Source organism: Heterodontus francisci, chromosome 1 (genome assembly GCF_036365525.1).
Source record: "Heterodontus francisci isolate sHetFra1 chromosome 1, sHetFra1.hap1, whole genome shotgun sequence".
Lineage (NCBI taxonomy): Eukaryota > Metazoa > Chordata > Chondrichthyes > Heterodontiformes > Heterodontidae > Heterodontus > Heterodontus francisci.
Window position 1 is genome coordinate 117,434,172 of NC_090371.1, and position 27,445 is coordinate 117,461,616.

Here is a 27,445-nt window from a genome sequence, read left to right on the forward strand (position 1 = left end):
GGTCCACTATTAAGGCAGTCCCTGCTTAAAGTCAACCCACAACATCCCTTTTTCTCCCCAAAGATAAAACATATGTACAGTAAACAATGATGTTGTGGCTCTGACTAACTATGCATGATTAAAACAAAACATTATCTACAAGTGAAAATTGCTGTAAATCAGGAAATGGAAGGGTGGGAGGAACTCAAGAAATTACAATCAGCAGGGAAGTGGTATTGAGCAAACTGTTGGAGCTGCGGGATGACAAATCCTTGGGCCCTGACCAACTTCATCCTAGGGTCTTAAAAGAAGTGGCTAATGAAATAGTTGATGTGTTGGTTTTGATTTTTCAAAATTCCCTAAATTCGGGGAAGGATCCATTAGATTGGAAAATAGCCAATGTAACTCCTTTATTCAAAAAGGGGGACAGAAAACAGAAACTACAGGTGAGTTAGCTTAACATATGTCATAGGGAAAATGTTAGAAGCCATTATTAAAGATGTTTTGGTAGGGCACTTAGAAAAAGTCAAGGTAATCAGGCAGAGTCAACATGGTAATGCAAAAGGGAAATCATGTTTAACCAATTTATTGGAGTTCTTTGAAGAAGTAACATGTGCTGTGAATGTATTGTACTTAGATTTCCTTAAGACATTTGATAAGGTGCCACATCAAAGGTTATTGCAGAAAATACAAGCTCATGGCATAGCTGGTAACATTTTGGCATGGATAGAAGATTGGCTAGCTAACAGGAAACCTTGAGTAGGCATAAATGGATCATTTTCTGGTTGGCAAGATGTAACGAGTAGTCTGCCACAGCGATCAGTGCTGGGGCCTCAACTTTTTACAATTTATATAAATGACCTGGATGAAGGGAGTATGGTTGCTAAATTTTCTGATGACACAAAAGGTAGGAAAGTAAGTTCTGAAGAGCACATAAGGAGGCTACAAAGGGATATAGATCCGTTAAATGAGTGGGCAAAGATCTGGAAAATGGAGCATAATGTGAGAAAATGTGAAATTGTCCATTTTGGCAGGAAGAATAAAAAAGATTATCTAAATGGTGAGAAATTGCAGAGCTCTGAGATGCAGAAGGAACTGAGTGTCCTAGTGTATGAATCACAAAAGGTTGGTATGCAGGTACAGCAAGCAATTAGAAAAGCTAATAGAATGTTATCATTTATTGCCAGGGGAATTTACTACAAAGGTAGGGAGGTTATGCTTCAGCCATACAGGGCATTGGTGAGACCACATCTGGAGTACTGTGTACAGTATTGGCCTCCTTATTTAAGGAAGGATGTAAATGCATTGGAAGCAGTTCAGAGAAGGTTTACTAGACTAAGACCTGAAATGGGTGGGTTGTCTTATGAGGAACGGTTCAGGCTAGGCTTGTATCTGCTGGAATTTAGAAGAGTAAAAGGCGACTTGATTGAAACATATAAAGATCCTGAGGGGTCTTGACAGAGTGGATGTGGAAAGGATGTTTCCTCTTGTGGGAAAATCTCAAACTAGGCATCACTGTTTAAAAATAAGGGGTCACCCATTTAAGACAGAGATGAGGAGAAACTTTTATCTGAGGGTCATGAGTCTTTGGAACCCTCAGAAGGCAGTGGAAGCAGAGTCTTTGAATATTTTAAAGGCAGAGGTAGATAGATTCTTGATAAGCAAGGAGGTGAAAGCAGGAATGTGGAGTTGAGATTACAATCAGATCAGCCGATCTTACTGAATGGTGGAGCAAGCTTGAGGGGCCAAGAGGCCTACTCCTGCTCCTAATTCGTATGTCCGTATGTTGTTCATATGTAACACTCACTAAAATGTAGAGGAGGTTTGCATATTCATCCCAATCTTGTAATTGTGAACCTCTTCCCAGAGCTCAGCTCGTCTTCACAACTCAAGTTACTGGCGACTCAGAACTCTGGTTGCCATGTTCTTCCTCTGTGCTCATAGCCTCTATACGCTTATCTTCAGACTTTGTCTTTGAATGTATCCACCATGCCACAGGCTTGTCACATGTAGTATTGTCGTACAGCTCTCTGATTTGACTTCAGTTTCATCTGAGAATCGCACCATTGGTTGTCTGGACGTCGTACAATCTGGGCTGATCACACATCCTAGCAACCTCTGCAGGATACCAAATTCCAGACGCATGATTTAGGATTGTAACCCTCTGCCTTACTCACAATTGAGCTCATTCTGGTCCTGCTTTCCTGTCATACGATACCTTCATCTTCCCTCATTTAGAAAGCTTAGAGAAATGATGACTTGCAACATCACCAAGCACCGGTTATCCCTCTGACCTCTGGATACTTACTGCAACGAACTGAAACCAGAGTAGACTCTCCAGGTCATATCGCCTCTTCATGCCAAGATTCCCGGCCTTTGCATCGACCTTTACATGGACCAACCGATACACTTGACCTAGGTATTTTCTACTACCTTCGGTGCGTTATTGACTTCATGTATTGTAACAATTTGTAGAGAGTTCGGCCTACTGGATATCCTGTGGCAACTGGTCCAGTTGTCTAAAATACAGAACATTTGTGGTAGCCATTCAGAGCTCCTAAAGCTGCACTGCAAGGTTATCATTCCAATGCACTTGAGTGAAGAACTACTGTAGGCAGTCAACCTCACTGTATGTAGTGAGCTGCACCATAGATTCCCATTTCGTTAAGTACACGTTGTTCAGTATACAGATGCGCGGACTCTTTCTCTTGCTCCAGTGACAATTTTAACTCTGAACTTATGCTTACCACTCTTCTGCGGACATACAATCCCAATCATGGCAAATGCCTCAGATTGTGTAATAGCATTGACACATTGATCCAAATTAACTATGTAAAATGCTTGCTCGCTGTTTGCACAAGTGCACTCTTCATCCGTCTCCTCCTCACAATCTGTCTCTCTGCTGACCTGATGTAACTGCTTGGGTTTCTATGTTGGCATACCTTTTGTTGTGTTTGTCATCCTGTCTTGCAGTCATTCTCTCTGCTTGTGATCTGCCACCACTCCTGTGTGCAGTATCTGAGCTCGGCCTTCTGCACTGCCTTGCCCAATGTCCTTGCATGCCGCAAGCCTTGCGCTGGTCCTAGTCTGACAGACAACTCTGAATTGGGCGAGTCAGGCCACATTTTCCAAGAAGCTTAGCAGACATCTGAGCCTTGGTTGCCATACCAATGGTCATAGCCACCCCTAACACTTGTAGCTGTTGGTGCGCAGCTATGATGGCTTCAAATTCCTTCCATCGAGTGGTGCACCTATGGTGTGCCCTCCCTTCTTTGCTAGCAGGTCTTTTTGAAAGACCCCTGATGAGGTAGATGCAATTACTAGCTCTAGAATCCATTCTGGCAATTTGATATCTGCAAAGTCACAGTATTGAGCTTTGTCTCAGCATCTTGCAATGAACTGGTCAATGGGCTCATCTTGCTGTTGCCAGTAGGTCATAAGATAACAGAAATTTACCTTCAACTTGAATTGTTGCTCCGACAATGTTCTTAGCTTGCTAGGGTCCTTCTGATCCTCAGCTGACAATGCTGATGTATTGATCCATTGCAGGCCAGTTGTTGCCCAGTGTGATTTTAATCTTGATAGCTTGTTTCTCTGGTTCACTCACTTCTTGATCCAGGAAACACATTCGCTGTCCAAAAAGTTTAAATTCAGACGCTACGTCCAATGCCTTCCAATCTATAACTGGATATCCGAAAGCCATTGTCTTAATAATCCTGCTTTTTTATAAATATGACTTTCTACGGGTTTTTCTTTTCACAGGTACACTTCTTTGTTTCTTTTTTAAGACAGATTTGTTTTTTGCAGGTCTGCCTCTTTTAACAGTGAGAGAATACAGTTTTCATTGTTTACACAACTTGTTTTGTTTTAAACGAGAGATCAGCTCTTTGCTTACACAGCTGTAAGATTTTTTAAACTCAAAAAGCTGTTTTTTTTTAAACTGAGAGTTGTTTTAAAAAAAGAGATCTGCCTCCAGTACCTCTGTCAAGTTCTTCCTGGTCTTTTTGGCTTAGGCCCTCCCATGAAGCAAAAAAAAAACTGGGAAAACTAAAACAGTGATGGCTGTAGCTACTACTTTCCATATTTTTCGACCCATTGCCAGCTTAGGTGAAATCTATAATCTCCTGGCAGATTGCCTGCTGTACACACAAAGTTTCAACACTTCTCGGCATCTTGTCTGTAGTCTAGCTCACTGCATTGCTGTGGGGTCCCCTGCTAACTGCTCTCCAGAATCTTCAGCCTTTCGAGGCAAGTAAACGCTGTTCTTTGTTCTTTCTTATTGTGTTCTTCAGAAAAAAAGAATCAAACACTTCCACAAAGTAATATTTGATGCTCTTCAGAAAAAATATATCCCAAATGTTGCCACCATTTATTATTACTTGTTCCTTTGATATATGAACTATTGTAAGATTCACAGGACTACAAGTAATATCCATAGAAAATGTGGGTTGTATTACAACGTAACTAGAACATACAACACTACACAAGCCACATCTAAATACATCTCACTGTCGGGGTGCACCCTTAACTAACTGGTCATGTGTGATGTGACATCACTTCCTTTGGTGATCTTCACTTACACCTCTTAAGGGACTACCTTAAGAGTGGACCACCTTCTGAAGGTCATACCCCAATGCACTGCAGAATGCTACAAAAAAATGTCTGTAGCCTGGGAGTAGCTTTAAGTTCTTCAAAGCGCACACTACACATTCATATAAGCATGCGGTGTTTCTACTTCTAAAAAAAACTATGATCGTTACATGAATCAAACTTTTGAAATGTGCAATATAGTTTTTGTTTTGTTTTTGAAAAACAACCAGATATTACTCGTATAATTGTGCTGACATAGATGTTCAACTGCAGAATCTGCCTTCAGCTGGCAGAGGCATAGCACTGAGCAAAAATATCAAGTCCAGGTCTAGGACGACAACTAGCATCTCTTTTAAGTTTAGAAAGATTAACAAAGGTATTCAAATATTTAAAAGACAAGTTTATAAACAGATTTAATCATGTTATTTTAAAGTATGTAAATTATACTTTTTTATGTTAGATACCTTGGGCCATATTTTATTCCAGTGCCATGGGTCCCAGCAGTGGGCCAGAAGGCAGGAGGAGAACCCACCTCAACCCTCTGTTGCACCACACTCCTTTGCAATTTAATGGCACACAGCCAATTAACTGCCCACCATCAGGAACACTGTCCCTTTAAGGGACGAGCGCCCACCTCCAGAGCTGACAACCAGAGGTCAGGCACCTCTGCAGTGCTAGCAGCACCATTGCGAGTGGTGGCCACTGCCAGTATCTCAGAAGGCCTTCAGAAGAGAAGAGTTCAAAGACTTCGGGATGCGGATAAGTGGAGTCGGGGTAGCTGGGGGCAGTCAGTCAGGCCCCTCAATGGGGTGAGAGAAGAGGTTAGTGAGGGCCAGGGGTGGGGTTCTTGGTGGGGGCGGGCGGCCACTGCTGCCGGGTGGGCCCTCTGGGGGCCATGGATTGCCTCCAAAAGTAGGATCTCCCCCGAACCCCACCCCCCCCTCAAGACCACTAGGAGATCACCAAGTTTTACCTGGCAGTGTTTCCACGTGGCAGCACACCCTTCCGTCCTTCACAAAATTGGAGTGGAGTCGGTAAGAGGCCAAGGACCTCAATTGGCCTGGAGCGGGAAGGCCGTCCTCGACCTCCCCGATCCATACAAAATTGGCAGGGGGCCAGGACAGCGTCACAAATGGCTCCCCTTACCATTTTGCTTGCTCCTCTGCCTCCATGCCCATCTCCAAGGGCAGCATAAAGTCCTACCCCCTTGTTTTGGACATTAGAAATTTTGCTTACTGCAGAAAATATGGTGCAAAATGTTTTTCAAAAAGCGTTTTGCATGTATCTTTTAATGGTACATTTTCCTGACAAATCTTTCACATTTAGTTTTTTATGCTAAGACTTTTATGCTAAGACATTAACAGTCTGTCACTGGTAGTTTTTTAGATCCTGCCCTTTCTTTTGATTTATGAATTTCCTACCTCCTCAGTTTTAAGCTACCCTTCCACTTTTAACCAATCAACAAGGTGAGATGGTGACACTAAGAAGATAAGTAAATGCAACACCAGTAGAAAGTGAGCACTCTATGCAAGACTTAAGAAAGCGCTGGCAAATTTCCTGTAGCATTGTGCACAGTAAGCCAAAGAATATTGTAACCCATTTATTTATCACCAATGTCTTTGTGTTAAAGAGATTTAAATTTACATAGCGCTTTTCACAACTACAGGACATCCTAAAGCACGTTACAGCCAATGAAGTACTTTTTGAAGTGTAGTCACTGTTGTAATGTAGGAAGCACAGCAGCCAATTTGCACACAGCAAGCTCCGACAAACAGCAATGTGATAAATGGCTACATGATGTGTTTTTGTGATGTTGATTGAGGGATAAATATTGGCCAGGACACTTGGAATAACTATCCCGCTCTTCTTCAAAATAGTGCCATAGGATCTTTTATATTCACCTGAAAGGGCATACAGGGTCTTAGTTAACATTTCATCCAAAAGATGGCACCTCCAACAGCGCAGCATTCCCTCAGTACTACACTGGAGTGTCAGTTTTGATTTTTGTGCTGACGTCCTAGTGTGAGCCCTGAACCCACAATCATGTGATTCAGAGGCGAGAGTGCTATCAACTGAGCCACAGATGATTCGCTGTTACCAACACACTCTGCCTCTTCCCTTCTGTTTCTGCCTTTATCTTTTTATTCTCTCCTGATTCTTCCCCCTTCATTCTTCTTATACTTCTCTCTTTGTCCACTTCTGCCTCTGTCCTTTCATTTTCTGTGGTAGGTAGTGGATGATACGGTAGGGAAAGGAGCCACTTCAGCTGTACTTGGAGTGGGGATTGCAAGGTAAATGTAGTCCTTAGTGGTGCGCTTTTCTTCTCTCAGTTCCTCATGCCTCTTCTATGTCCTTGTTTCCACGATCTTCACAACACACTCTCACTCCAATCACTCCCCCCATTTCTTCCTCTTTGGACAACCTATTCAACCTCTCTATACTCCTCTCCCCCTTGCTTCATTGTCACTCACCTCAAGTATAATCCTCTATCTACTGTTCTCCCACTGATTTCTCCCAAGAATGGGTGCTGAGAGGCCAGAGGGCCCCTCATTCTCAACCTCAAGCAGTTTCCCTCCCCTATCTTTGTATGACTCTCTGCAAAATGCAACTTAAAAATCAAATTAGAATGAGGAACAAAACTACCATTTGCCTTCCTCATCACTTGTCTTTCTCTGTGTGTCTCATAGATGTAAAAAATTATAATGACCCAGATTTTGTATTCAGCAATGAATGGCACTCGTTGCTGGCCTTGAAGAGAGTTCCCTACAAAGATCTACTGATCTCTGTGGCGAGGAGTTTCCCTTTCCCGACGTTAATTTGATTCTGACACCAACTTTAGGGGATCTCAGGTGTCCAGCCAGTGATGTCATCAAGTAGGGTAAGTAGCCAATCACACTGAAGAATCCTGACAGGCAGCAAACCAGGAAGTAAAATGTATTGATTATCCTTCAATTTTTATAAATTTTACAGAGACTGAAATAAAGATTGGACCATACATATTATAAGCTGAAATATAAAACAAACTTTTAAAAAATAATTACATTAAAAAATGATGAAATGATAATAGAAGAATTTGATATTACACAAATATAAAATTCGTTTTCCAGGCCCAGAGAGGTTCTTCAGCACTAGGTATGAATTTGTACACTGTTAAAAACCCAGTTGCACCTCATTAATAAGGGCTAACCTCTTCAGGGGGTTTTAAACAGTAAGCTTCCAGTGTAAGAGGGGAAGTTCTCGTTCGTTCAGTGATTTCAAGGAGATTGCCATCTGTGAGAACTTCAATAGCGTACCCTGTGGAGCAGGGAATCACTGACAGCAATTTCTGGATTTCCACATTTAGCTGTGCATGTGTGGACACCAGAAGTTGCTGTCAGTTTCAAAGTTGCAATGACACCAAACACTGACGGTTGTGCCATCATTAACACAGCAAAATTTGGGCCATCTGTGGCCTTTTCTAACTGACTTGTGGAACTAATTAGTCAGCTTCAAAATCAGCTTTTTTGACAGTTGAACTAATATTGCATAAAGTACACTGGTTGTCTGTCATTCTCTTGCAAACACATAGGCAAACACATACAGTATCTTTTTTTAAAAACTCAATATAAAAGAAAAATACTGCAGATATTGGAAATCTGAAATAAAAACAAAAAGTGCTGGAAAATGCTCAGCAGGTCTGGCAGCATCTGTGGAGAGAGAAACAAAGTTAACCTTTCATCAGGTTCTGATGAAAGGTCACTGACCTGAAATGTTAATTTTGCTTCTCTCTCCACAGATGCTGCCAAATCTGCTGAGTATTTTCCAGCACTTTTTGTTTTTATTTCAACATAAATTTTACCTCACTACAAGCTTTTGAAAATTGTCTCTTGATTTTAAAAACTATTTGAAAAGCTACCAGGCAGAAAGTTCTACAAGGTTAAATAAAATACCATCAGAGCAGCTGACTAAATGGTACTGATGCATGCTGGGAAATTAGGTAGACTGCAAATGCTCAGACTGCAGAATCCAAATCCAGTTTACTGAGTCACACCTCTCAGCAAAAATATCATGTCCAAGCGCAAGGTTTTGGGAGAGGAATGAGGCCATCAAGTAAAAACTTTAATGAAGACATTAAGGGATACAAAAGATAATTCAATGGACAAAAATAGTCATAATGCAAAATTTTATTTGGATTATTTTATGTTGTTGCCTCGCTTTGGATATTATAAATTTCCATAATTGAGAGAAAAAATAGCAGCTGGAATTAAAAAAATTAACAATTTGTGGGAACCCAGTTACCTGATGTGCAATCTCAGGTTAAAACAGTTGACCATAAAATAGCAGCGACTGTGTGTCATACAGTCTGACACCTTTAACATTGAAAATGCTTAACATAGTGCCACCTACAGGACTAACTGGTGCTGCAAGTACTTAACAAGTTTCAATGAAACACCCGATGTACCAAGATACGATATGCATAGGTAGGATACATTGTTAATCACAAGAACTCAGTATTCCAGAATCTTAAAATCTCAAAGTCCATATACTAAGCAAAATATCAACATTCTGTACTATTTTCATAATTCATTCAATATTTTTGGCACAATAACAATTTTAGCACTTTCCTGATCACGTTTTTGTTCGATTGTATTTTATGTCACTTATACGGCTATCCTAACATTCTAAGCACCAGTGAAAGAAATAGATCATTTTAACACCTGCTAGGAATTTCAGAATAACTGCATGCCACATCATTCATCATGACAGAAAGGATAAAAGGAAGAATTAAAGAAAGAAGTATTGTTAGGAGCAGGCAGGGCTAAGTGTGCTTGAGATAAGTATTGGGAGGACTGAAGATGGTATCAGATGGTTATTTATGGTAGAAATAAGCAACAGAAGAGTTTAAGAATGAAGACGGAGTGGATTTTGAAGAAAATTTTAGTTACAACCTTGACAGAGATTTCATTATGAGCTTCTTTGCAACTTCTATGTTCTGCGTGAAAGAAGGTTAGACATGCATCAGAGAGAATCAAAGAAAGATACTGCAGTCAGGACCAAATAGGGTCAAGTGTTCTACTTATTCCTCTACATTGTGACTATATTTCAGAATTGCAGTAAGACAAGCTGGCAATAAACTGACAGTTATTAAATGAGCCTGTATAAGGCAGCCATTTGTAAACTCTCAAAAAGTAGAAGACAGTAACACACAACATAATATTACATGAACATTTATACAGTATGATTAAAAATGAATGAAACTTATTGACTGAAGTCATAGGCACCTGCTTTTAGCATTCTAAGAACTTCGAGCAAGCTAAAAATATATAAACAGATAGTAAAAGGTTCTGTAGATATTGAAAAATGAAAAGTGAACAAAGTGAGCGTTGGTCCTATAGAAAGTGAGTCTGGGAAATTAATAATAGAAAATAAGGAGATGGCAGATGAATTGAACAGGTATTTTGCATTGATCTTCACCATAAAAGATACAAGTAACATCCCAGAAATAGCTGGATATCAGGAAATGGAAGGGAGGGAGGAACTCAAAAAAATTACAATCACAAGAGAAGTGGTACTGAGCAAATTGTTAGAGCTGCGGGCTGACAAGTCCCCGTGTCCTGATGGACTTCATCCAAGTGTCTTAAATGAAGTGGCTAGTAAGATAGTTGATGCATTGGTTTTAATTTTCCAAAATTCCCTAGATTCGGGGGCAGGTCCCATTCCATTGGAAAATAGCCAAAGTAACTCCTTTGTTCAAAAAGGGAGGGAGACAGAAAGCAGGAAACTTTAGGCCAGTTAACTTAACATCTGTTTTAGGGAAAATGTTGGAAGCTAATATTAAAGACGTTATAGCAGGGCACTTAGAAACATTCAAGGTAATTAGGCAGTGTCAACCTGGTTTTGTGAAAAGGAAATCATGTTTAATCAATTTATTGGAGTCCTTTAAGAAGTAACATGTGCTGTGGATAAAGGGGAACTGGTGGATGCACTGTACTTAAGATTTCCAGGAAGGCATCTGATAAGGTGCCACATCAAATGTTACTGCGGAAAATAAAAGCTCATGGTGTAGGGGGTAACATTTTGGCATGGATAGAAGATTGGCTAGCTAACAGGAAACAGACAGTAGGCATAAATGGGTCATTTTCTGGTTGGCAAGATGTAACGAGTGGTGTGCCACAGGGATCAGTGCTAGGGCCTGAACGTTTTACAATTTATATAAATGACTTGGATGAAGGGACTGAAGATATGATTGCTAAATTTGCTGATGACACAAAGATAGGTAGGAAAATAAGTTGTGAAGAGGACATAAGGAGGCTACAAAGGGATATAAATAGGTTAAGTGAGTGGGCAAAGATCTGGAAAATAGACTATAATGTAGGAAAATGTGAAAATGTCTATTTTGGCAGGAAGAATAAAAAAGCATATTATCGAAATGGTGAGAAATTGCAGAGCTCTGAGATGCAGAGGGATCTGGGTGTCCTAATGCATGAAAGGCAAAACGTTAGTATGCAGGTACAGCATGTAATTAGGAAAGCTTAATAGAATGTTATCGTTATAGTGAGGGGAATTGAATACAAAAGCAGGGAGGTTATGCTACAGTTATACAGAGCATTGGTGAGACCACATCTGGATCACTGTGCACAGTATTGGCTTCCTTATTTAAGGAAGGATATAAATGCATTGGAAGCAGCTCAGAGAAGGTTTATTTGACTCATACCTGGAATGGGTGGGTTGTCTTATGAGGAAAGGATGGACAGGCTAGACTTGCATCTGACGGAGTTTAGAAGAGTAAGTAGCGACTTGATTAAAACATACAAGTTCCTGAGGGGTCTTGACAGGGTGGATGTGAAAAGGATAGAACTAGGGGTCAGTGTTTAAAAATAAGGGGTCGCCCATTTAAGACAGAGATGAGGAGAAATTTTTCTCTGAGGGTCATGAGTCTTTGGAACTCTCTTCCTCAAAAGGTGGTGGAAGCAGAGTTTTTGAATATTTTTAAAGCAGAGGTAGATAGATTCTTGCTCAGCAAGGGGGTGAAAGGTTATCGGGGGTAGGCGGGAATGTGGAGTTGAGGTTAATCAGTTCAGCCATGATCTTGTTGAATGGCAGAGCAGGCTCAACGGGCCAAGTGGCCTACTCCTGCTCCTAATTCATATGTTCATATGCTCGTATGTTCTTTTAAGTTAGATTTATAGGCATTCTTTGGGAACAGTGTAAAATGTGTATTGAAGGGGATCTCTTGCTCAGGATTCAACGGACTAAAGTATTCAATTATAGTACATAAAAACATAAGAAATAGGAGCAGGAGTAGGTCATTTGGCCCCTCAAGCCTGCCCCACCATTCAATAAGATCATGGCTGATCTGCCCCAGGCCTCAACTCCTCTATCGCGCCAGCTCCTCTTAGCCTTATCGCCCCGATATTTCAAAATTCGATCCACAACTCTCTGGGGTAGAGAATTCCAGATATTCACTACCCTCTGAGAGAAGAAATTCCTTCGCTTCTCAGTTTTAAATGAGTGTCCCCTTATTCTGTAACTGTGTCCCCTAGTTCAAAATTCCCCCACTAATGGAAACATCTTCTCAACATCTACTCTGTCAAGCCCCCTCAGAACCTTGTACGTTTCAATAAGATCACCCCTCATTCTTCTAAACTCTAATGAATAAAGGCCTAGCCTGTTTAGCCGTTCTTGATAAGTCAACCCCTTCATCCCAGGAATTAGCCAAGTGAATCTCTTTCGAACTGCCTCCAATGCCAGTATATCCTTTCTTAAATATGGGGACCAAAACTGTACAGAGTATGGGATTAATGTAGGATTAGTATAAATGGGTGGTTGTTGGTCGGCACAGACTCAGTGGGCCTAGGGGCCTGTTTCAGTGCTGAATGTCTCTATGTCTACTCCAGATGCGGCCTCACCAACACCCTGTACAGCTTGCAACAAGACTTCCCTATTTTTAAACTCCAACCCCTTGGCAATAAAGGCCAAAATTCCATTTGCCTTCTTAATTACTTGCTGCACCTGCATGTTAACTTTTAGTGTTTCATGCACAAGAACACCCAGATCCCTCTGTACTGCACTTTTTTGCAGTCTCTCTCCATTTAAATAATAACAGTGGTACTTCTGTGTTAATAAACATCCAGAATTATGTTGCATCGCCATAAAATTTGCTGTAAAAATTCATTCTGCCTGTGGTGTAACTCAACTCAGGAAAATTAATCTGCCCATGCTCTCATGGCAGTGACTTGCAATACAATTCTAATTGGGGATAATCCAGTGAAGTCAATATGTTGCCGATATCAATGCCCAACATTCAAATCTGTGAATAATACTTGTAATTTAATTAGATATCCACCAAGTAATAACATAGGCTATACAATTGAAGCTTTACAGGAGCATAAAATACCTGACATCACTTTGCTTACAGCACTGTAGATGGACCTCCTGAAGACCCATCCCACAGATAAATAGTTGGCCTTGAAAAGGTCTACAACCTGCCATTGCTCTCTTGGCTATCGGAGCTGTATATAGGATACTGACTCCATAGTAGGGGGGAAAACCACATTCTGTGTATCAAAGTTGGTCTGTATTGCAAATAAAACTAGTTAATTTCTGGTTAACCAATGCAACATGAAAACATAAGCATAGTAATACACTCGTACAAATTTAGACTCCAACTTTTGCGGCAAACCAAGACTCACTACAATATTTGGTTGAAAATACCTTTAGTTCTTTGTTCACATTTAATGCATGACATATTTTAAACATGGCCTGTGGACACATAAATACTGCATTGATATGAAATTTGTTTAATCAAAATTTTCAACTTTAAATATGTATTAATATAAATGAAGGTAGATGAGTATATACAACATAATGGTAAACTGGTATCTCCAACTTTACAGCAGAAAAGGACCAAATAGCTCACAGACAACTTCTCAATTAATTGTATAAATCTGAAGATTGATATTTTTGTACCAGTAGAATTGCATTACTTTAATGAATATGCATTTTGCATTGGTATATTTTAGCCTATGGCATCATTATTTTATGGAAAGGGTGCTTTATCATGGAGCATGCAAGCAAGTTTCTGTGTTTTAGATTACCTCATAGACAGCACCCTCCACAGTAAAACTTACCATGCATAGTTAAAAATTTAAAATGTTGTAATCCTTCATATTGTGGAAACACATATGAACAGATATAGGAAAGTTTTTTTAAAGTTATTGGACTTATATTTGCAAGTATATTAATAATAAGGCCATTGAAATACATGTGCAGCATTTCACACTTTTTTCCTAAATTCCTAAAATGAGAAACAAGCATTTCTCTCCCTCTTGCTTAATTTGCATTAAAATGATATACCATTAACCTCATACAATTTTTTTAAATCAAACACCCATTTAAACAAATTTTTCAGAGAGAAATAGGAAGACATTGATCCTGATATTTAAAGGGCTAAAAGTTCAGAGTTGTGGGGAGTAGTTCTGGATGTGAAACGGCGAAGTGAAAGTTTGCAAATTTTTCTGCAGGCTGCCTGTTGGGCGGGAAAACCTGCAGCACAAGGACGCACCCAAGCAAACAGTAAGTAGGCTGGGGGTTGGGGAGGAGGGAAAAAGAGATTGAATTCGGAGAGATCGCAGTGCGGTGGAGGAAACATATTGTGTCTGCATGGCGACATGGCAGTCGAGAGGAGCAAGATAGTGATCATAGGGAGTGAAGCAAGTAAGCTGGTTATACTTGGTGGGAAGACTACAAGCAGTGCTGCAAAGGCACTTACCTTATAGGCCCTTCACACCTCCTTTGACCTGCTGGGTTTCCAGAGGCCCAGATAACCTGCCCGACATTAGTTAAAATCTATCACATTGCAAGATTTTTTGACCAGTTTTCTACAGAAAGGTTTTGAGAGAAAAGGAGTTCCACTGAATGATTGTGTTTTAAAGCAAAGTGTATTCACTCAAATATGAACAGGCAGATTCAAAATTTATATAAATGCTACTGAATTAGGCTTTGTGATTATTTCATTGTCGACTTAACTAATAAGCAATTCATCAGTCAGTCTCAGTCGTCGATAAACACTTCATATCCATGGTGTTGGGAAGTCCCTGTAATCAAACAGTCATAGAGTTATACAGCACAGAAACAGACCCTTCAGCCCATCGTGTCTGTGCCGACCATCAAGCACCTAACTATTCTAGTCCCATTTTCCAGCACTTGGCTCGTAGCCTTGTATGCTATGGCGTTTCAAGTGCTCACCTAATACTTCTTAAATGTTGTGAGGGTTCCTGCCTCTACCACCCTTCAGGCAGTGTATTCCAGATTCCAACCACCCTCTGGGTGACGCTTTTTCCTCAAATCCCCTCTAAACCTCCTACCCCTTAACTTAAATTTATGCCCCCAGGTTATTGACCCCTCCGCTAAGGGAAAAAGTCTCTTCCTATCTATCAATGCCCCTCATAATTTTGTATACCTCAATCAAGTCCCCCCTCATCCTCCTCTGTTCTAAGGAACCCTAGCCTTTTCAGTCTCTCTTATTCACTGAAATGCTCCAGCCCAGGCAACAACCTGGTGAATCTCCTCTGCACCCTCTCCAGTGCAATCACATCCTTCCTATAGTGTGGTGCCCAGAACTGTACACAGTATTCCAGGTGTGCCCTAACTAGCATTTTATACAGCTCCATCATAACCTCCCTGCTCTTATATTCTATGCCTCGGTTAATAAAGGCAAGTATCCCACATGCCTTCCTAACCACCTTATCTACCTGTGCTGCTGCCTTCAGTGATCTATGGACAAGAACACCAAGGTCCCTCTGATGCTCTGTACTTCCTAGGTCCTACCATCCATTGTATATTCCCTTGCCTTTTTAGTGCATCACCTCACACTTCACAGGATTAAATTCCATTTGCACAGCTCAACCCATCTATATCGTCCTGTAATCTAAGGCTTTCCTCCTCACTATCTACGACACCACCAATTTTCGTGTCATCTGCGAACTTACTTATCATCCCTCCTATATTCACGCCTAAATGTACACTACAAACAGCAAGGGTCCCAGCACCGATCCCTGCGGTACACCACTGGTCACAGGCTTCCACTCGTAAAAACAACCTTTAACCATTACCCTCTGTTTCCTGCCACTAAGCCAATTTTGGATCCAATTTGCCAAATTGCCCTGGATCCCATGGGCTCTTACCTTGTTAACCAATTTCCCATGCGGGACTTTATCAAAAGGCTTCCTGAAGTCCATGTAGACTACATCAACTGCTTTACCCTCATCTACATATCTAGTCACCTCCTCGAAAAATTCAGTCAAGTTAGTTAGACACAATCTCCCCCTGACAAAGCCGTGCTGACTATCCCCTGCCTCTCCAAGTGGAGATTAATCCTGTCCCTCAGAATTTTTTCCAATAGTTTCCCAACCACTGATGTTAGACTGACCGGCCTGTAATTACCTGGTCTATCCCTGCTACCCTTCTGGAATAATGGTACCATATTCACTGTCCTCCAGTCCTCTGGCACCTCTCCCGTGGCCAGAGAGGATCTGAAAATTTGTGTTAGAGCCCCTATCACCTCCCTTGCTTCACATAACAGCCTGGGATACATCTCATCTGGGCCTGCAGATTTATCCACTTTTAAGCCCGCTAAAACATCGAATACCTCCTCCATTTCAATGTTAATATGTTCAAGTATATCGCAATCCCCCTCCCTGATCTCTACATCTACATCGTCATTCTCCACAGTGAAAACAGATGAAAAGTAATCATTTAAAACCTCACCTATGTCCTCCCGCTCCACACAGAGATTGCCACTTTGGTCCCGAATAGGCCCTACTCTTTCCCTTGCTCTTAATATACTTATAAAACGCCTTAGGATTTTCCTTTATCTTGCCCGCCAATGTTTTTTCATGTCCCCTCTTCGCTCTTCTAATAACTTTTTTAAGTAACATTGAGCAGGCTTTGTCTGGTTTGGACCCTCACTTCCCTTTCCTTACAAAGGGACATAACAAATAGGAACAAAAACATACATTCAGTCAAGCTGTTAAGACAACAAAAAATGCAAGGGAAAGCCTTCATAGGATCGGATCCTTGGCACCCAGAAAGCTAGCTAGGCGTTACTTTAAAAAAAGCAAGACTTGCATTCGTATGGCATTTTTATGACATAGACAAGTTGGTGGAATGGGCGGACAGGTGGCAGAAGTTCAATGTGGAGAAATATGAAGGGATACGTTTTGGTAGGAAGAACATGGAGAGACAATTTAAAATAATGGGTACAATTCTCAAGGGAGAGCAGGAGCAGAGGGCCTGAGAGTATATGTGCACAAGTCATTGAAGGTGGCAGGACAGGTTGAGAGAACAGTTAATAAAGCATACAGTATCCTGGGCTTTATTCATAGGGGCATAGAGTACAAGAGCAAGAAGGTTATATTGAACTTGTATGGAAGACTAGTTTGGCCTCAGCTGGAGTATTCTGTCCAGTTCTGGGCGCCACACTTTAGGAAGGATTTGAAGGCGTTAGAGAGGATGCAGAAAAGATTCGCAAGCATGGTTCCATGGATGAGGAACTTCAGTTATGAAGGTAGATTGGAGAATTTTGGACGGTTTTCTTTGGAGAAGAGAAGGCTGAGAGGAGATTTGATATGGGGTGTTCAAAATCATGAAGGGTCGATACAGAGCAGATAGGAAGAAACTGCTCCCACTCGTGAAAGGATCGAGAATGCTAGGGCACAGATTTCAAATAATTGGTTAAAGAAGTAAAAGCATATGTACATACGAATTAGAAGCAACAGTAGGCCACTCGCCCCCTGTCAAGACCCCTCAGCATCTTATTTGTTCCAATCAAGTCGCCTCTTACTCTTCTAAACATCAGCAGATACAAGCCTAGCCTGTGCCACCGTTCCTCATAAGACAACTAGCCCATTCCAGGTACTAGTCTAATAAACCTTCTCTGAACTGCTTCTGAATTTGCATCCTTCCTTAAATAAGGAGACCAATACTTTTTTTTTATTCATGGGATGTGGGCGTTGCTGGCCAGGCCAGCATTTATTGCCCATCCCTAATTGCCCTTGACAAGGTGGTGGTGAGCTGCCTTCTTGAACCGCTGCAGTCCATTTGGGGTAGGTACACCCACTGTGCTGTTAGGAAGGGAGTTCCAGGATTTTGACCCAGTGACAGTGAAGGAACGGCGATATAGTTCCAAGTCAGGATGGTGTGTGGCTTGGAGGGGAACTTGCAGGTGGTGGTGTTCCCATGCATTTGTTGCCCTTGTCTTTCTAGTTGATAGAGGTCACGGGTTTGGAAGGTGCTGTCAAATGAACCTTGGTGCGTTGCTGCAGTGCATCTTGTAGATAGTACATACTGCTGCCACTGTGTGTCGGTGGTGAAGGGAGTGAAGGTTGTAGATGGGGTGCCAATCAAGCGGGCTGCTTTCTCCTGCATGGTGTTGAGCTTCGAGTGTTGTTGGAGCTGCACCCATCCAGGCAATTGGAGAGTATTCCATCACACTCCTGACTTGTGCCTTGTAGATGGGTGGACAGGCTTGGGGAGTCAGGAGGTGAGTTAATCGCCACAGGATTCTTAGCCTCTGACCTGCTCTTGTAGCCACGGTATTTATATGGCTACTCCAGTTCATTTTCTGGTCAATGGTAGCCCCTAGGATGTTGATAGTGGGGGATTCAGTGCTGGTAATGCCATTGAATGTCAAGGGGAGATAGTTAGATTCTCTCATGTTGGAGATGGTCATTGCCTGGCACTTGTGTGGCACGAATGTTACTTGCCACTTATCAGCCCAAGCCTGGATATTGTCCAGGTCTTGCTGCATTTCTACACGGACTGCTTCAGTATCTGAGGAGTTGCGAATGGTGCTGAACATTGTGCAATCAGTGAACATCCCCACTTCTGACCTTATGATTGAAGGAAGGTCATTGATGAAGCAGCTGAAGATGGTTGAGCCTAGGACACTACCCTGAGGAACTCCTGCAGTGATGTCCTGTAGCTCAGATGATTGACCTCCAACAACCACAACCATCTTCCTTTGCGCTAGGTATGACTCCAGCCAGCGAAGGGTTTTCCCCGATTCACATTGACCTCAGTTTTGCTTGGGCTCCTTGCTGCCATTCCCGGTCAAATGCTGCCTTGATGTCAAGGGCAGTCACTCTCACTTCACCTCTTGAGTTCAGCTCTTTTGTCCATGTTTGAACCAAGGCTGTAATGAGGTCAGGAGCTGAGTGGCCCTGGCGGAACCCAAACTGAGCATCACTGAGCAGGATGTGGCATGACTGCAGAGCTTAGATCTGATCCGTTGGTTATGGGATCGCTTAGCTCTGTCTATTGCGTGCTGCTTAAGCAGTTTGGCACGCAAGTAGTCGTCTGTTGTAGCTTCACCAGGTTGACACCTCATTTTGAGGTATGCCTGGTGCTGCTCCTGGCATGCCCTCCTGCACACTTCATTGAACCAGTGTTGGTCTCCTGGCTTGATGGTAATGGTAGAGTGGAGGATATGCCGGGCCATGAGTTACAGATTGTATTTGAGTACAATTCTCCTGCTGCTGATGGCCCACAGTACCTCCTGGATGCCCAGTTTTGCATTGCTAGATCTGTTCGAAATCTATCCTATTTAGCACGGTGGTAGTGCCACACAACACGAAGGAGGGTATCCTCAATGTGAAGGCAGGACTTCGTCTCCACAAGGACTGTGCGGTGGTCACTCCTCCCAATACTGTCATGGACAGATGCATCTGTGGCAGGCAGATTGGTGAGGACGTAGTCAAGTATGTTTTCCCCTCTTGTTGGTTCCCTCACCACCTGCCACATACCCAGTCTGGCAGAAATGTCCTTTAGGACTCGGCCAGCTCAGTCAGTAGTGGTGCTACTGAGCCACTCTTGGTGATGGACATTGAAGTCCCCCACCCAGAGTACATTCTGTGCCCTCGCCACCCTCAGTGCTTCCTCCAAGTACTGTTCAACATGGAGGAGTACTGACTCATCAGCTGAGGGAGGGCGGTAGGTAGTAATCAGCAGGAGGTTTCCTTGTCCACGATTGATCTGATGCCATGAGACTTCATGAGGTCCAGAGTTGATGTTGAGGACTCCCAGGGCAACTCCCTCCCTACCGTATACCACTGTGCCACCACCTCTGGTGGGTCTGTCCTGCCGGTGGGACAGGACATACCCGGGGATGGTGATGGCAGAGTCTGGGACATTGTCTGTCAGGTATGATTCCATGAGTATGACTATGTCAGGCTGTTACTTGACTAGTCTGTGGGACAGCTCTCCCAACTTTGGCACAAGCCACCAGTAAGGAGGACTTTGCAGGGTCGACAGGGCTGGGTTTGCCGTTGTCGTTTCCGGTGCCTCGGTCGATGCCGGGTGGTCCATCCGGTTTCATTCCTTTTTATTGACATTGTAGCGGTTAGATACAACTGAGTGGCTTGCTAGACCATTTCAGAGGGCATTTAAGAGTCAACCACATTGCTGTGGGTCTGGAGTCACATATCGGCCAGACCAGGTAAGGACAGCAGATTTCCTTCACATTAGTGAACCAGATGGGTTTTTACAATAATCGACAATGGTTTCATGGCCATCATTAGACTAGCTTTTTAATTCCAGATTTATTAATTGAATTCAAATTCCACCTTCTGCTGTGGGTGGGATTCGAACCCATGTCCCCAGAGCAATACCCTGGGTCTCTGGGTTACTAGTCCAGTGACAATACCACTACGTCACCACCTCACCCTAACACTGTACACTGTACTCTTGATGTAGTCTCACCAATGCCCTCTATAACTGAACCATAACCTCCCTACTTATGTATTCAATTCCCCTCACAATAAACGATAACATTCTATTAGCTTTCCTAATTGCTTGCTCTCTCTGCATACTAACCTTTTGCGATTCAGGCACCAGGACAACCAGATCCGTCAGCATCTCAGAGCTCTGCAATCTCACCATTTAGATAATATGCTTTTTATTCTTCACCCCCAAAATGGACAATTTCACATTTTCCCACATTATACTCCATTTGTCAGATCTTTGCCCACTCACTTAGCCTATCTATACCCCTTTGTACCCTCATGTCCTCTTCACAATTTACTTTTCTACCTATCTTTGTGTCATCAGCAAATTTAGCTCCAGCACTGAATCCCACGGCACACCACTCACTACATCTTGCCAGCCTGAAAATAACCCATTTATGACTACTCTCGGTTTCCTGTTAGCTAGCCAATCTTCTATCCATGCCAAAATGTTACCCCCTACCACCATGAGCTTTTATTTTCCGCAATAACCTTTGATGTGGCACCTTATCAAATGCCTTCTGCAAATCGAAGTCCAGTCCATCCATTGGTTCCCCTCTATCCACGGCACATGTTACTTCTTCAAAGAACTCCAATAAATTGGTTAAACATGATTTCCCTTTCACAAAACCATGTTGACTCTGCCTGATTATCTTGAATTTTTCTAAGTTCCCGGCTGTAACGTCTTTAATAATAGCTTCTGACATTTTCCCCAAGACAGATGTTGAGCTACCTCACCTGTAATTTCCTGCTGCCTGTCTACCTGCCTTTTTGAATAAAGGAGTTACATTTGCTATTTTCCAATCTAGAGGAACCTTCCCTGAATCGAGGGAATTTTTGAAAATTAAAACCGCCACATCAAACATGTCACTAGCCACTTCTTTTAGGACCCTAGCATGAAGTCCATCAGGAAGCGAGGACTTGTCCAACAATTTGCTCAGTGCCACTTCCCTGGTGATTACAATTTTCTTCAAGAAAAACTTTTTCATGTGTTTAAAATCTGGAATGCACTACCTGAGAGTGTGCTGGAGGCAGATTCAATTGAAGCATTCAAAAGGGAATTGAACTGTTATATGAAAAGGAAGAATGTGCAGGGTTTACAGGGAGAAGGGAGGGGAGTGGCACTAGGTGAAATGCTTATTAGGAGAGCTGGTGCAGACACGATGGGCTGAATGGCCTCCTTCTCTGCTGTAATAATTCTGTGACTCTGTGAGAATGAGAGAGACTTGGTACATATTTAATGCCACTGAAGCTGAGCAGATATCTACAATAAAACTCAATTTTTTAAACAATTTATAGAATTGCATATAAACTGCTTTACTGATTGCATATTTACAATTATGGTTTACTTTCTCAAAATAAACACTGGAGCAAGGAATTTGAATGATAAACAACTTTTGGAATGTTAATTTACATTAAAAATCAACCTTTAATTTATAGTTTATTACGTTTATCAAAAAAACTATAAAGGGCACTCCAGCTTAACTTATTTGATCAATGGGTTGGAGATACTTTCTGTCCAGAAATTGACATTAGTACAAACAACGGTCAGTATACGAACTTATGAACTTGGAGCAGGAATAGGCCATTCGCCCCTTGAGCCTGCTCCACCATTCTGCAAGATCATGGCTGATCTGTTTACAGACTTAATTCCACTTTCCTGCCTACCCCCGATACACTTTGGCTCCCTTGTTTGTCAACAAACTGTCTACCTCTGCCTTAAAAACATTCAATGATCCTGCCTCCACCACTCTTTGGGGATGTGAGTTCCACAGACTCACGACCCTCAGAGAAAAATTTCTCCTCATCTCTGTCTTAAATGGGAGATCCCTTATTTTTAAACTGTGTCCCCCTAGTCTCTCCCACAAGGGGAAACATCCTTTCAACACCCACCCTGTCAAGTCCCCTCAGAATCTTATATGTTTCAATAAGATCACCTCTCATCCTTCTAAACTCCAAGCTGTCCAACCTTTCCTCATAAGATAACCCTCTCATCCCAGGAATTAGTAGAGTGAACCTTCTCTGAACTGCTTCCAATGCAATTATATCTTTTCTTAAGTAAGGAGACCAAACTGTAAACAATACTCTGAATGTGGTGTTACCAATGCAGTTACAACTGTAGCAAAACATCTCTACTTTCATATTCCATTCCCTTACAATAAACAACATTGCATTTGTCTTTTTAATCACTTGCTGTACCCTCATACAAACTTTTTGTGTTTCGTGTCATCTGACACCCAAATCCCTCTGCATGTCAGAATTCTGCAAACTCTCCCCATGTAAATAACACGTTGCTTTTCGATTTTTTCCGGCCAAAGTGGACAAGTTCACACTTTCCAACATTATATTCCATCTGTCAAATCTTTGCCTAAAGTATCTAAATGAAAGCGACATTATTTGCCTCATTAATGCTAGGCACGCGATTTTATTTGTGTACGATTTTAGGAAACAGTTTGTTTCCAGGACAGCACGCGCCCTTTCACTAAAATCTGCCAAATATCTACAAAACTATCAATAAGGGCGATATAGAGACTCAAGTAGTCGATTGCAACCCCATATAAACCTTGGGGACTGACTTATGACAGTGGGATGCTCATATAAACAGGTTATGTTTTAAGATGAAAAGAAATGAGCGTAACTCGTTATGTGCTGTGTCACTGCCCCTGGTTTAGCCCCCTGAGCACCTGCACCATCAGCATCCACGGAGAATCGGGCCCTTTTCCCATCAGTTGCAGAATAATTTCGGAATGCACCGTAGCCGCGGTGTGATTCCATTTACCTCTTTCTTCTTCTGTCCGCCTCCGAACTGAACGCACAAGAGCAGGAGAAGCCAGGAACCGACGGTTACCAGGGGCAGCGCCGGCAACCTCCGACCAGACGCCATTCCGATAACTGGGGCAACGCCGGGTCCGCATGCCATTGGCTGGGATCCCTGTGCCCAACTGCACTCTGGAAGCTGTAGTCCGAGCGCAGCCGCTAATCCGCAGGAGGAGGAGAGGTGAGAACTACAACACCCAGAATGCCGCGGGCCCGGGGGATGATTGACAGCGGAGAATCTTGAACCAGCTGGTGGCGCTGAGCCACATCCAGCGAGATACCCGGTGATATATCGGTGGCAGCTGGGACTGGAAGCTGTGTACAACTGAGGAAAAACACTAGACACAAAGTAGCTGGTGACAGGAGCTCCAGTGATATTCATACTTAAAGCCATAAACCTTAAGTACTAGTTTTAAGGTAGGTTTATAAACACTTGTTTGAATAAATTATTGGGCATTAAAGCGTTGTACAAACAAATTCGAGGTAGTTACATTATTACATTTGCGTACTTGGGAACAAAACTTGAAAAATTAAAGCGTGGGGGCGTAATGCAAAAGAAGCAATTTAAGTGCGGCAGAGTCTGCAAGTCAAAGTAAAAATGCACCGAGATTTTCTAAATGTAGGTATGTAGGTGTTTAAATAGCAATTTGAATACGAAAAAAACTTTTCCGCGTGCATAACTGGCATTTTGTAACAATTAGAATATGCCACAAACTATACACAAAATACACAAAAAAGCAAATTACAATGGTTACTTTCACAATCCGTCACTGCACACAAAAAAAAAACCAGGGCAGCCCGTCTCAGTTATGGCACTGACAGTCAATGCATTTCAGAAATGTAGTTAGGAGATTATAACATGACATAAATTCAAGCACGAATTTGCGTTCACAATCACATTTATCACGGCTGAAATTTATCTAACAGTGCGTTCATTGTGAACACTACCAATAAAATAACTTACATTTACTTAGTACTCCTGTCTCTGAGTGCTTTAGTATGCACAAGGACGAAGAGTCGACACAGCAGAAAGTAATTTAGAGGTAAAAGTGGAGCCAATGGGGAATAAATTAGATTTTTGAAGGCAGGAAAAAATATATTGGGGTATTAGCTAAAGGATAAGCCTCTGACGGCAGGAAACAAAACAGCTGAAGGGTGCAGGCACAGACTTCGAAGGGGTTGGGTAAGACATTTCCCAAATATAGCAAGTGCTCCTGTGGAACAATTTGAAAACGGGACTGAAACCCTTGAAGTCAATTTTCTGGGGCACTGTCGCAAATGGCACCCATACAACAAAAAGCGTCAGACTTTGGATAGGATGGAACAGTGGTGGTATGGTGGTTGGGTGAAATTGGTCAAGGAAGAAAACAAGGAGGCTAGCGAGCATCACATTAGAAAAATGAATGCTGCGGTATGCTGATGACGTTTGCGTATGCGCACACTCGGGCCAAGCTTCAAACTCTTATCAATGCATTCACGGAAGTGTATAAAAGAATGGGCCTTAAGCTAAACATCCAGAAGACAAAGGTCCTCTAACAGCCTGCTCCCGCAGTGCAACACTGCCCCCCGACTATCAAGATCCACGGAGAACCACTGGACAATGTGGATCACTTCCCATACCTTGGGAGCTGCCTCTCAGTAAGAGCAGACATCAATGATGAAACTCAGCATTGCCTCCAGTGTGCCAGCACAGCCTTCAGTCATCTGACGAAAAGAGTGTTTGAAGACAAAGACCTCAAATCTGGCACCAAGCTTATGGTCTACAGGGCCGCGGTGTTACCTGCCCTCCTGTATGCATTGGAAACATGGACGCTGGACAGCAGATATCTCAAAGCCCTGGAGAGATATCACCAGCGGTGCCTCCGCAAGATCCTGCAAATTCAGTGGCAGGACAGGCACCCAAGTATCAGTGTCCTCTCTCAGGCCAACATCCCCAGTACTGAGACACTAGTCAGTTACACTGAGCAGGCCACATCGTCTGCATGCCTGACATAAGACTCCCAAAACAAGCTTTCTACTCCAATCTCTGTCACAGCAAGAGGCTACCAGGAGGGCAGAGGAAATTCTACAAGGATGTCTTTAAAGCCTCCCTGAAAAAATGTGGCATCTCCACCGATTCGTGGGAATCTCTTGCCTGAGACCGCCCGAAATGGAGAAGAAACACCTGTGATGGTGCCAGCCATTTCGAACAACGTCGACATGCCCAGGCAGTGACCAAGTGCAAATAGCGAAAAGAGCATTTGGAATTTCGAGCTACCCATTCACTCGCCTCACCAAACATCACCTACCACACCTATGGCAGAGTGTGTGGATCAGAATTGGAATATTCAGTCACCTAAGGACCCACAACCCTGGAGTGGAAGAAAGTCATTCTCATTCCTGAGGGACTGCCTAAGAAGAAGAAGAGAAAAATGAATCATTGAGGTGATGAAGGTATAGTTAAAGCTCACCTCAGCAAAGGAATGAGGGGCATAAATGGGCAATCTTGACAATGGGTCAACCACAACTGGAGGAAAAAGTTTGGCTCATGTTCAAAAAGCATTTGAGGTTGTGTGTCACTGTGGTCAGCTTGAATAAGTATTAAAGGGAAGTTTATGGAGTCAGTAATTAGGAAATGGCAAGTGCAATACAAGATAGTTTCAGTTGCCTTTTTTAAAAAAATGCCTCATCTAAAACTTGACATTACAGTCATTTGAATAATATTGCAACAATTCTGGAGTCAATGGACCAGTGGCGATGGAAAAGTGGAGCTGGATTTCTTCTGCATATGCATGAGAAGCCAGCCCCAGGTTTGTAAACAATGTTAGCATCCTTCCATCTTATGAAAGTTGATGGACACGCAGCAAACAATTCATTTCGGTAGGGTGTCCTGCTACGGCTTTATTCATGGCTGTGAAGGCCAATCCTTGAGAGACAGGTTCTGCCACAAGTGCTGCATGTGATGCTGCTAAGTGATGCTGTGAGTTGTTGTTTTTGATGTTGGCACCTGTTGCCAAGCTGCTGTAGCCATTGGTCATCATGGTAGTGCATGCCAGTCCACAGGATGTGTTGCCATTTCCCTCTTTCACCAGCTAGTGACTCCCAGGTGCGATAGGGCCTTCATGTCATGCTTGCAAGCATCTTTGAAGCAGAGCTTTGGACATCCCACTGGTTGACTGGCCCCAGCTACCTCACCAGACAAAATGTCCTTGGGTATACAAACATACGAATTTGGAGCAGAAGTAGGCCATTCAGCCCCTCAAACCTACTCCACCATTCAGTAAGATCATAGCTGATATGCCTGTGTTTTGAATTCCACACTCCCATCTACCCCCGATGACCATTGATGCCCTTGCCTAACAAGAATCTATCTACCTCCACCTTAAAAATAATCATTGACCCAGCCTTCACCACCTTCTGAGGCAGAGTGTTCCAAAGTCGCACAACCCTCTGAGAGAAAAAATTTCTCCTCATCTCTGTCCTAAAAGGGTGACCCCTAATTTTAGAACAGTGCCCCCTAGTTTTGGACTCACCCACAAGAGGAAACAACCCCTCCACATCCACCTTGTCAAGACCGTTGAGGATCTTGTATACTTAAATCAGGTCTCCCCTCACTCTTCTAAACTCAAGTAAAAACAAGCCCAGTCTGTCCAACCTTGCCTATTAAGACAACTCGCTCATTCCAGATATCAGTCTAGTAAACCTCCTCTGAACCGCCTCCAATGCATTTACATCCTTCCTTAAATAAGGAGACCAAAACTGCACATAGTATTCAAGATGTGATCTCACCAATGCGCTGTATAACTGAAGCATAACATCCTTACTTTTATTTTCAATTCCTCTCATCATAAAGGATAGTATTCCATTAGCCTTCTTTATTACCTGTTGTACCTGCATACTAACTTTTTATGACTCTTGTACTAGAACACCTAGATCCCTCTGAACCTCAGAATTCTGCAGTCGTTCTCCATTTAAGTAATACTCTGCTTTTTTTTTCTTCCTGCCAAAGTGATCAACTTCACATTTTCCCACATTATACTCCATCTGCCAGATTTTGCCCACTCACTCAACCTATTTATAGGTCTGCAACCTCCTTATGTCCTCTTCACAACATACTTTCCTACCTATTTTTGTGTCATCTGCAAATTTATCTACCATGCCATCGCTCCCCTCATCTCAGTCATTGATATTAATTGTAAAAAGTTGAGGCCCAGCACAGACCTCTGTGGGACTCCACTTGTCATATCCTGCCAATCAAAAAAGGACCCATTTATGCATACTCTCTGTTTTCTGCCAGCCAGCCAATCTTCTATCCATGC

General features: G+C 42.5%; 1 protein-coding gene across 2 annotated transcripts in view; it reads right to left on the reverse strand.

The window, feature by feature from the left end:
* The window catches only part of tusc3 (tumor suppressor candidate 3), a 650,020-nt gene extending 626,791 nt beyond the window's left edge, over positions 1–23,229 (reverse strand). For both annotated transcript variants that reach the window (XM_068056826.1, XM_068056758.1), the window contains exon 1: positions 23,110–23,229. In XM_068056826.1, the coding sequence (XP_067912927.1) occupies positions 23,110–23,214 (105 nt within the window). In that variant the 5' untranslated portion in view covers positions 23,215–23,229. The remainder of the gene's footprint in view (positions 1–23,109) is intronic.
* Positions 23,230–27,445: the final 4,216 nt, after the last annotated feature.